We start from the raw sequence: 12,490 nt of genomic DNA, 5'->3' as shown, positions 1-12,490 counted from the left end.
TTTAGCTATTTCCCAAATGTTAATTTAGTGAAAGTACTTTTATGAAATTTTAGGGGAATAATTCTCCCATAATGCACTTCGGTCAGACAGCAGATGGCGCCTTAACTGGAGGAGGAGGAAAGCAGTACTTCACACTTCAGTACTTTATTTTTAGTCAGCTTGTGTGTATGTATTGTTCTCACCGTGCATATTAAATATTTGATTCGTATTATTGGGAAGATCACAGCACGTGCACGATGGCTCCGTTCAGCTTGATGTCAGTCGGTGCTAATCTTTTGGTCAAGTCTTTGAGTCTGTTCTCGAGTGCATCTGCTGTGAGGTGAGCATGCTGCAAGTTTAAGGTTATTCAGGCATGTCCTGCTTATTAGTTAAAGCATCATATCCAATGGCTTTTATTTTGCCAATATATTTTATATGCGTCAGAAACATTCAGAAATATATAGCTACAATAGACAGATATAAATGTGTATATGTACAGCGCTGCACTAGTTTAATAGTGATCATTTCACTTTTTCGTAAGGTGTAATGAGCGTTTTGTGCTATTTTTATATAATAAAACCCCAATTATTTTACATTCCATGACATTGTTTTATAATGACATTGCTTTGCAATTGTAGGTGTTCATGTGTAGCTCCAGTGATAAAGAGTTTTAGCACCACAACTGGGGGTCCGCCCAAAAGACCCCTGACAGGATACATGACATATGTGAAGGAGATGCAGCCCAACTTCAGCAAACAAAACCCAGGTAATTTCCTCTTCAGTCGCAAGGCTACCTTTTATTTCTGATTTATTTGAAAATAAGATAAAGAGCTATCTATTTTGCTTAGGACTGAAAAATGTGGATATTATCCGAAAGTTAGCAGAGAAGTGGAGAATGCTGACACCAGAACAGAAGCAGGTACATTCATGTTTTTTATTTATTTTATTGCTGTATTTGGTATGAATATTGTGTAAAATTTCAGCTTATATTTGTACATATCCATTACTATAAATCGTATTTGGCAAAATTATATATATATATATATATATATATATATATATATATATATATATATATATATATATATATATATATATATATATATATATAATATATACACAAACACACTCATAACATATATATATCTCATAATCACAGCATCAGCATCAGAAAATATATTGAGTATAATCCAGTATTTGACAGATTGGGGTTTATTTATGGGGATTTTTTTAACCAGGGCTGGGTATTTTGACAGAATTCAAGAAAAAAAAATCAATTAGATTCAATTCTAATCTCAATTTGACTAGATATTGATTTTAGTGATATTTGGTTATATTTATGTATAGTATGTCACTTTTTCTTAAAGGTGAACTACGTAGGATTTTTGCAGTAAAATATCCAGAAACCACTAGGCCAGTGTTATATATTTTGTTCAGTTGAGTACTTAGAATATCCCAAATGTTTCCAACTATTTGTAAATCGTGAGAAATTGCTATTTTAACCAAGGAACCGGGACGTGTGAGCTATGCGTGTGAGGGAGTCGTCTGTCGATTGCGTCATATCTGCGTCACCCTCGGTTTCCGGTTTTATTCAGTGAAACACTTTACTCTCACTGCAGTGTGAACAAGTGTCATAGCAGCCGCCGAGCGAACATCATAACTTCCTTTTCAACACACTCAGATATATCTAATACGATAAACAGAGTTGCGTTACCTCATACTCATGACTGGAAAAGAGGAAGTGGCGTCGGCAACCGTGTCATAATAAAAGTCCCGCCGGCGACTATGCCATAATAACAGTCCCGCTCTTCAATCGCTCCTGCGGCCTTGCTCAGCTCCACAACACTCGGTCCTGCTCTGCTTCAGACTACAGTAATGTTAATAATCGCATCCATGAACATGATTTCTGCCCGAGTCCTATCCTGACTGTTTTCCACCGGCTGTGAGGTGAAGACCACATGTCCCAAGATTCTGTGATCAAACGTGGTGTCATCAAACTACGCCTTTGTTTTGAACAGGCGAACTCTAGTGGACGGAAAAGTTACATAGTGTAGCTTTAAAGGTCCTGTTCTTCGTGATCCCATTTTTCAAACTTTAGTTAGTGTGTAATTGTTGCTGTTAGAGGGCGTTCATGTGCAATTTTTACCTAGGAAACTCGTATTTACAATAATTCCGATAGCACGTGAAGGCAGCATAACCTCTGCCCACAAGAATATGCAAAAAAGGGGGCGTGGTCTTGTTGCTCTCCCACGTGGAGAAGAGGAAGTGTTGCGTTCGTAGAGTGTGTTTGTCGCCATGTTGTCGAGACGCTGTTATTTTCATCCCAGGTCTAATTCCGGCTCAAATTGATACGGTAATGTAGACATGTTTACAATAACATTGAGCGCATGCATCTCCCCATTATGGTAAGAGGCGTGACCTCTCCGGGCAACGTGCGCTAAGCTGCTGTCGAATCACAACACGGGAATCGCTGGCACAATCAGAACTCGTTAAATATTTCTGAAGGAGGGACTTCATAGAATAAGGAAATCATCAAACCGTTTTTAGGACAGTGAAAACAGCGGTATACAGATAAGTAAATTGTGTGAAAAATACTGTTTTTTTTTACACGCGAAACATGAACACATGTTATATTGCACACTGTAAACACAATCAAAGCTTCAAAAACACAGGAAAAACGGGACCTTTAAGGAAAAAGGAACCTCAACTAATAATTGACTATAATCGAGAAATCAATGTTGTCAACCCAGCCCAATTTTCACCTTTTACCTACATATTACAAGGGAATTGTTTTGTTTTTTTAAACGCATGAAAACACAGCATGTTATTAAATTTTTGTTGCCCTAATTGAAATAAATGATCAATCCCATCAATTAATACTCTTCTAATTTGTGTTTTATAGAATTGTCTAGTTATGTTAGATTTTACAATTCTTATATATAATCGAACATACACTAAATCCATAACTATATAGTTCTAGTATTAGGTCTAGTTCTAGTACTCTTCCAATATTAGGAATGCGGTTGAAATTTATTTTTAATGAAGATCCAGCTCACGTGGGTAAGACATTGAGTGTTTGTTCGCTTCATCTCACCACGGATTCATTTGTAAACAAGAGACAGGATTTGCAGTAGTGCTGGGCGGTATGACCAAAAATGTATATCACGGTATTTTTCTGAATTATATCGGTTTCACGGTATATGACGGTATTTTTTCCCCGATGCATGACCGGGTGTTAATCACATTTTCTACTGATTAAGAGAGGAAATACTGCAGGAGATTGACTAGAATACCCTGTTTTACTGTCATGATGAGTGACTATTGTAGAAAAATTCTACACTAGAGTTAATACAGGTGTGCAAAGCCCCACAAAATGATGCTGTGTGTGGAGAGACAACAACCAATAAAACACAGACCTGCAACACGCTCAGAGTCATACTTACAGACACCTGAATATTAAAAGTTGAGTTTAGGGCACCTTAAGCATTTTAAAAATCTAACCCTACAACAAACTGCCCAAACGAGGAGAAACGCGGATATTTGCAATACATTTAAGAGCACTCTCTGAACGAATGACACACATCAGTTTAACACAGAAAGAATAAAGCAGTTACTTTTTGGCCCATTCTTCCTTGAATTGTCAGTTTATTTATTCATTTACATCATTGTCTTTTGTGTAGCAGAATAATCCATCGTGTCAGCGCGTTCGTGATCAGACATACGGTTGTATCAGTGTAATCAGTGCATAAACATTCCATTTTAATAAGACGTGATAAAATATGCGCGCATACACGCTTCTGGTTCATGTCTAGAGCACTATAGTATATGAAATATGTCCATAAAAAGCTTAAACGCGCTCGCTCCGGTCTATATCTGATATATGATCCATGTGGTGAGCGCTGTTAATCTCATCGCGGCGGCGTGTAGTTTGAATTCTCCACAGTAATCAAGGGCTGAATCCGAAATCGCCATAACCTCAAATAGGGCATTATTTGGAGGGGACAGCGCTTTGTAGTGGTGTCCGAAACCCTATGGACGTTATTGAGTGCACTCATTCTATCCCATTGCACCGCAATAACGAGTGTACAGCCGATGTACACACATTGCCTGTCCGACTTCAAGCATGTTTTCATTGAAATTCATTCACTCCTTCAAATAAAGTGATACCGTAGGGAAGAGTGAATGAGAGTATTGGATTCAGCCATAGGCTGTGCTGTAATGCGATCTCAACTGTGCTCTTACTGCTCAGTGCATCAATGTAATGTGTCCCCTCTCAAACAATGACGCGCTGCACCGCGTTCCGAACGTTGTTTAAGCGGCATATACCGGTATTGCGGTATCATCAAAATTCATATCATAAAAAAATAATAATACCGGTATTCGGTATGAACCGGTATACCGCCCAGCACTAATTTGCAGACTGAATGAGATTAAAAAAACGATGATGTGGTTTCTATATTGTATCCGACAGGAATGGTTCAATACATTTATGTGAGTAAAATAAAAGTATTTTATGTGATAGTTATGCATTGTTACAGATCGTTTGATATCTATTGATTATGTGTACGTGTCTAACTAAACATAACTTACCATGCTGTCACAGGCTGGAGTATCCTTTGTATTTGAGGTGTTGTTGGTTCATTGTCCTACAATTCGTGATCAGACTCGAAAGCCTGACATCCCGGGGCTATGTGTTTTCCAGTAGGGCTACCAAAATGTATCACCGGCCTGCCCAACAGGCTATCTTAAATATTGAAATAACATTCCTTTCTTGATGTGCGTTGTTCACTCTCGACTTGATATTTGAAGGAAAAATACAATTGCAGAAGTTTTGAACGTGCTGGTTTGTAGGGCTGGTCCGAATACCATTTTTTGAGCTTCGAAGCTTTGGTAGTAATCAACATCGAATATTCGAAGCTTCGGAGGGAGCTGAACATATCGTTCTCTCTAAAAATAAAGGCTGGAATCTGGAGAAGTGGCACGCTTCACGCGGGCAGGGCTTTTATGCTCCGCGAATGGGCAATGAACTAGTGATACAAAACACACAGGTCTGTTACGTCCCAGTTTTGATATATTATAGTAGCTAGTAAAAATAATTATGTTCAGTTATAGAACAGATTAAATAGAGCCCCTATTTCTGCCCCTGGGGCCGGGCTTCAGGCCAATTTTCACGTCATACCTCAAACGCGGGCTTTTTCCTTCATTTTATATTTTAGACATTAATTAATTAAAAGAAGCAATGAGGTGTGCTGTGCTGGTGGAAACAACATGAGACCATGACACCACGCACAGTGTTTAGAGCAGTGTTTCCCAAGCTTTTTTCAGTCATGGCACCCTTTGAAAATGTTCTCCATTTTGTGGCACCCCATCGCATACATTACGCTAGGGGTATAACGGAACAGATTGCTCACGGTTCGGTTTGTATCACGGTTTTAGGTTCACGGTTTCGGTACGGTTCAGTATTTGCTATGTTCAGGGAAAAAAGGACTACTGTCAAATAAAAATAAAGAAAATAATAAGAAGAAATAATTTAAATACAAGCAGCAGCACAAATAAAAAATATAGAGCAAAGATACTAATAAAATAAACAATGCTTTTCAGGTTTTTCAGGTACGTCTAACATTAGTTTTCCGGTACAGAAATTGATCAAATGTAAAATAGCATTGCATATTTGAGTGTATAAATTAAAGATTAATCCTATTAAACTTACAAAAGCTATTCAATCAAGAGCAGTGAGTGATGTCCTTGTCTATTGTTGTTTGACATTAAACAGACAGCAGTAAAGGCTACTGCCCCTTTAAGACCTAATGCTCGGATATGCGTTGTCTTTCTCGATTGTATAAAGTTTACTTAAGGCATACAGACTATGTCTGCTAGAATACTCATCAAGATGGACATGTTGACATACTTTTTGTCCTAATTTGTCTGTTCAAGAGCAAGACTTGAAAGAGAACTCAATATTTGCGCGCTGTGAGACGTGTGCGCGCTTTCGGATGAGTGCACAGAGACACATTTTCTCACAGCGCGCGCAACTTCTCATTCGCGTCTTCTGGCACTACTACACCCGGGTGATGACGGCGAAAATTACCGGTCATATTCAAACATACGGCAGCACTCGCATGCATTGAACAAAGTTTACAAAGAGAGAATTATTTGAAAAATTTGAAGGAAAAAAAAAATTATTTGAAGGACTTTTACACGGCCCCCCTGCTCTCGTCAGGTGCTGCGGCACCCCGGTTGGGAAACACTGGTTTAGAGTATCACCGCAAATGAGTAAACCAAGCCAACACGCAAACTGCAGAACGTCTTAGATGCTCAAAAACACAATCATCTTCATTAAAACGAATGAGACTAAATGCTCTCACCAGTGCTTAGGTCACTTGTTCTGATATCGCAGTCTTTGATCTTGAAATGAGCTGATGAATATAATGCAGCTCATATCTGTTGCTTTCGTTGACGTGAACTCCGTTAAATGCGCATAGGCTAGCCTAGCGCAATAATTGAAGAATTTTATATTAATTTCGCGGAGAGGTGTAAGTTAAGACAACCTGCCTGTTTATTTATTTATGTTTGAACACGTTTACTAAAAAAAAACCTTATTATAAGCAAGACAAGTTAAGTGTTGATTTAAGAGGATAAATGGATCAAACGTGTTGTTAACTCACTCAGTCCGCTTGGTCGTTACTTTAAAAAACAAAAACTTTAATCTAACAAACAAAAAAACATTTTTCTAAATTAACTTAATAAAGAAACGAAATATAACTACTTTGACATTAAAAACAAAACTGAACTATTTTAATGGCTGCAACAATGTGTAATAGGGAGGAATGTTTACTAAAAAAAAAGGTTCTATATGGCACTAAAATAAAAAAATTAATTAAATAAAAAAAAATAATAATAAAAAAACACGTCAATTCACTTTATTTGTTTCATTTGTGCCGTTGCGAGCAGCATCTGCCTGCCTCAGCTTGTCAAAAATGCCTTTTTACTGTGGTAGTGGTGATAGTAGGTTAAATGTTAACCAACATTGTGATGCTTGAAGTGTTTTATATCTATGGATTTGCTTGAAGTGTTTTATATCTATGGATTTTAATATAAGTAAGACAGTGTTGATTTGAGAGGCTAAATTGATCAAACGTGTTGTTAACTCACTGTCAGCTGCTGGCCGCTTGGTCATTACTTTAAAAAAAACTATAACTTTAATTTAACAAACAAAAAAATGCTTTAAACATTTTTCTAAATTAACTTAATAAAGAAACTAAATATAACTACTTAGACATTAAAAACAAAACTGAACTATTTTAATGGCTGCAACGATGTGTAGGCCTAATAGGGAGGATACTTTTTTTTTTTTTTTTTATTCACGGGACTCGGGCCAATAGTTTTGGTAAGCTGTCGGACACGGCCGGGCTAGGGCCTAGATTTGGGGCCCGTGCAGGGCTCTAAAAAACTGAAAGTGCCACTTGAGCCAAACTAACGGGCGTCTCAGCACATCAGCAGCAGCAGTCAGATCATATTCTTCACGAGAGCTAATTTACAAGATGATCGCGGAATATTTGGTTTTAAAGCGATGTAAAAGCGCCTATTTAAGGGAGTTTGTCATTGTACTGTTTTGATGCTATGTTTTTCATTAAGAATAATAGCTAATGAACCCACAATTCAAGCAACCCGCCCCTGAATTGGCAAACCGAAAGTAAACTGCGCATGGCTGCATGCGTTCAGCCGCTCAGTGCAAAAGCACAGCAATGAGGGAAACGGTGAGGGAAACATTTTTCACCGTCACATCCCTAACGTGTAAAAAGGATAATACATTTTGATTCTATTATTATATTTTCCATAATGTCAAACGAACGCAGTTTAAACCAAAATGCAAGCTCAGACATGGCTTCTGCCATATAAGCTCATGCAGTTGTGCGCTCTGGTGCAGGGAACACTAAGAAGAAGCAAATATATTTATTAAGTATAACGAGGCTATTAAAATGGCTTGGCTATAAGACAATTGAAAAAAAAGTATTGTATTTTATAGTGTAAACATATGCAAGCGCGAATGAGAGCCGTTTCGAGCGGGATGCCAGGTGCTCGCGAAAAAACAACAACAACGAATATATTCGAATCACAAATTTGAAAATCGAATACCAACCCATCGAACGAATATTCGAATATTCTGGTTTTGCTGATACAGTTTTGTCTGCAGTCAAGTTTTGCTGATACACGTACTTGGCTTGTGTCTGTGCGCGTGTGTGTGTTAGTGGTGAACGGTTTGTGGTTATATCCACCGATCGGACGGGCCAAGTAATGAAAAATAACATTCCAATTAATTGCGGGTGGATGAGAGAGAAATCATTGGGTTTGTTTAATAAAGACATTTTGCGAGCCCTGTGGGCGAATCATTCCGGGTGCCGTTTTTCCACACGTTTTCAAAGCAATTGCTGAAGCTCATTGTAATATGCAAAACTGTTATCCAATCATTAGGGCTGGGTTTCGATTCAAATTTCAAGAATCGATTCAATTCCGATTCTCAAGATCTTGAATCGATTATCATAATTCGATCCGATCCGATCCGATCTGATCTTCGAGATTTAGATAAGTGTTTTTTAAGAAAGCATTTTTTTCCAGCTGTTACCTGAATTACTGGACTGTAGTTATGCAACATATTGATACTATTATTATAGACATTCAACTGCAAATTAATGGAGTATTGATGGATGCAAAGAACAATCCCCCTTCCAGAGTGTTGATACAACTGCTTTCACAAACTTGCACTGGTGTAGACGACAGAGGACGCAGAGGTATATCAGCAGCAGTAGACCAATTATTTAGACGCAAACCTGATGTATTATTAAAAATTACATTAAGAATTGACATTAAGATCGCAAAGGTAAAGGAGGCGCTAAGCGTCACCGTAAAGTTTTGCGCAATAACATCCAGGGAATCACCAGACCCGCCATCCGTCGTCTGGCTCGCCGCGGCGGTGTCAAGCGTATCTCCGGTCTGATCTACGAGGAGACCCGCGGAGTGTTGAAGGTGTTCCTGGAGAACGTGATCCGCGATGCCGTGACCTACACCGAGCACGCCAAGAGAAAGACCGTCACCGCCATGAATGTTGTGTACGCGCTGAAGCGGCAGGGACGCACCCTGTACGGCTTCGGAGGATAAACGCCTGAAATCAAGAGAAACCACAATCTGCCAGATCGCAGCTTTTAGCGTTTCTGGAGTTTTCAAAGATCACATGTTCGTTGTTTTAATGTCCTTCCACCTCGCGCGAATGCGTGAATTCAATGACGCGGCAAATAAAAATTCACGGGGAAAATGTAGGCCTATTATTAAATCGATCCTCTGAGTTACGGATCGATCTTTAGAAATTAATATGAAAATCGATTCAGAATTGGTGAATCGATTTTTTTCAACACAGCCCTACCAATCATAGCAGTGGGCGTTTACTTCCAAGTCTTCAATGCGGAACGTCCATAAAAACAGAGCGTTCCATGAGAGAGGCTCAAAACCAGGGTAGAAAATAGCCTATTACTTATACATTATGATGGTTTTAAATGTAAAAACCAAGCGATCACAATCGATTGCACAATCTGCAAACGGCTTATTCTGAAACCCTTCATATGATTTATGGGGATTTAAAAAAGTCGCCGTGGATTTTTAGCATTATATGATGGTTGTGTACACACTGCCGTCACACATTTATATTCAAACACCATTTCAAAGTGAATTTTGTATAATAGGTCCCCTTTAATTGTGGATCTTAACGTTATATCGGCCTACCTTTTCTTTATTAAATGGTATTGAACAATTCCTCAGTCAGCCACTAATTTGAACTGTCACATGTGCAGCAATTTCAGGATGCATCTTTGGTATCCAGGGAGCAGTATAAGCTTGCCTTGGAGACATACAAAGCCCAACTCACTCCTGCACAGACAGCAGCTATTGCAGAGGAAAAGCGAGAAAGAGCGGCCAAAAGAAAAGCAATTAGGAGAAAGAAGGTGAGAGTTGCCTTCCGTCATGTAACTACTATTCTAAACCACAGATGAGAATCTTTACGATTATTTAATTCCCCTTTATACTATATTCATCCTTGGTTTTGTTTTGCATAACTTAGGTTCTGAGTTTTTGAGAAAGTATTTTTATTTTGTACTTTAACTGTAGGAGCTGAATAGTCTTGGCAAGCCCAAACGCCCCAGGAGCGCCTTCAACATCTTCATGGCGGAGCACTTCGAGGAAGCAAAAGGAACTAATATGCAGGTGAAGATGAACTTTAGTTTATCTAAAAATGTAACATTACCATTGGGGTCTGTAGGATTTTTTTTCTTTTATTCTCACCAAGGCTGCATTTATTTGATAAAAAAAACAGTAATATTGTGAAATATTATTACAATTTTAATTGTTTTCTATGTCAATATATTTAAAAATGTAATTTATTTCTGTGATCAAAGCTGAATTTTCAGCATCATTACTCCAGTCTTCAGTGTCACATGATCCTTCAGAAATAATTCTAAAAATCTGATTTGCTGCTCAAGAAACATTTCTTAATATTATAAATATTGAAAACAGTAATATTTTTGTGGAAACCGTGATACATTTTTTTCAGGACACTGATGAATTGAAAGTTCAAAAGAGCAGAATTTATTGAAATATTTTGAAATATTATAAATGTCTTTGTCTTTTGATCAGTTTAAAGTGTCCTTTCTAAATAAGTGTACATTTGTACAAAAAACAAACAAAAAAAACTATAGTATATTTTGTGTAAATCATTTTATTTATTTTTGCAAGGGAGCTAATGTATTTATTTTGGAGATATTTAATCTTAGCACCTAGTTTAGCTGTTTAACTTATTGATATATTTGAGGTTTTCAGTGTAACTGATATTACAGATCATTAAAACCAAAAAATATATATTTCCATAATATACCGTTTTAGGTATTTCATAATGTCATTTTTCCTTCCAGGAAAAGATGAAGTCGCTGAGAGATGATTGGATGCGATTCAACATCACACAGAAACAAGTGAGTTTTGCCTAAATTGATCATTGTTTTCAAAAGTGGTACACAATATGGCTCTGTCCCGTAATCTAGTGAGCTGCCTTGCTGTTCACTGTCTGCATCTAAGGTTACTACGTTCAGACTGCAGGTAAATGTGGCCCATATTTTTGCTCCTGTGCGACTGTTTTTGTCATGACCGTGTGAACAGCACAAACCACATGGAATCTGATCTTTTCAATTCTGATTTGTGCCACTTCCAAATGTGGTCCTAAATTCGATACCAGTCAGATGTTTTGCAATGCGACCTCAGTCTGAATAGGCATATTCATGCGACTTTTACGTCACACCGCAATTCTGCGCTCATGGGAGTCACTTCAAAGATTTTACATACCCAAAGTAATCAAGACAGTTGTTAAAGGCAGAGGTGGACAGTAACTAAGTACATTTACTTGAGTACTGTACTTAAGTACACTTTTTGAGTATCTGTACTTTGCAGACAGCCTATCAGTAATCACTCTTGTAGGATCACATGAAGTTCAATGATTTCCAAGTATTTTTTGAACACCAACCAATTGATGGCAAAATAGAAGGCGGCAGTTCCCAGATGCAGTGCGCGCAACCATGGTCATACTTAAAAGTTAAAATTCAGAAGAGCAGACGTGGAAAGTCTGAAAAAGTGCGACGACACGAAAGTGCACACAGTAAGCTGCCTCTCAAACGCCAGACCACAAGTACTGAATTTTAGTCTATTGAAAACTAAAATCTTATTATAGTCAATTTAAACTAGACTAAAACTAAAACAATTCAGATGCCTAAAATGTTGCAAAAACTAAATCCAAGTTTGCTGTCAAAATTAACACTGGTATGAAGTATGATTGGTCAAATTATTTTTTATAGATTTACCCGCCAAGTTGCCATAGCCTTGTGGATAGAGCGCTAACGCATAGGTAACGTTCGACAATGATGTTAGTTAGCATGCAAAAGCATAGTTGGGCTAATAATGTTAACTGAAGTCCTTTCAGAAATATGTTTTTACATAATCCTGTCAAATAAACACAATGTAGAAACCTTTCTTTTCTAGTATGATTTTGACTTTGACAAGAGCTTTGTAACTTTTAAGCAAGTATTTAAATGAGTTCAAGATATGCTAGCATGTCAGATGGAGCATGACTGGCTTAAACCACCATGATGGAACAGTGTGCATTCATGCAACAATGCAACAATAATAAAATAATGCGTTTACTTTTTCTTTTGATACTTAAGTACTTTTAAAATCAAGTACTTCTGTACTTTTACTTAAGTAAAAATCTATCTTTACAACTTTCACTTGTAATGGAGTAATATTTAACCAATAGTATTTTTACTTTTACTCAAGTAATGGAGTTGTGTACTTTGTCCACCTCTGGTTAAAGGTAGTCAGTGAAGGAAAGTGATGTGTAAGAATTCATTAGTATTAAGGCCTGTACACACTGGGACAAATATTGCGCGCTTATCGCCAGCTTTTTTCGTGACGTTTTTCGGCG

The 12,490-nt window shown here is 37.6% G+C and overlaps 1 protein-coding gene across 1 annotated transcript in view; it reads left to right on the top strand.

Moving 5' to 3' along the window:
- The first annotated feature begins 68 nt into the window (after positions 1-68).
- Positions 69-12,490, top strand: part of tfam (transcription factor A, mitochondrial) — a 16,702-nt gene continuing 4,280 nt past the window's right edge. The window contains exons 1-6 of the mRNA XM_079845633.1: positions 69-319; positions 618-745; positions 828-898; positions 9,822-9,971; positions 10,135-10,230; positions 10,935-10,991. Coding sequence (XP_079701759.1) covers positions 237-319; positions 618-745; positions 828-898; positions 9,822-9,971; positions 10,135-10,230; positions 10,935-10,991 — 585 coding nt within the window. The 5' untranslated portion in view covers positions 69-236. The remainder of the gene's footprint in view (positions 320-617; positions 746-827; positions 899-9,821; positions 9,972-10,134; positions 10,231-10,934; positions 10,992-12,490) is intronic.

The sequence above is a fragment of the Gobio gobio genome (genome assembly GCF_949357685.1).
Source record: "Gobio gobio genome assembly, chromosome: 20".
Classification (NCBI taxonomy): Eukaryota; Metazoa; Chordata; class Actinopteri; order Cypriniformes; family Gobionidae; genus Gobio; species Gobio gobio.
Note: the sequence above shows the minus strand (reverse complement) of the source record. Positions and strands in the feature narration are given on the sequence as shown.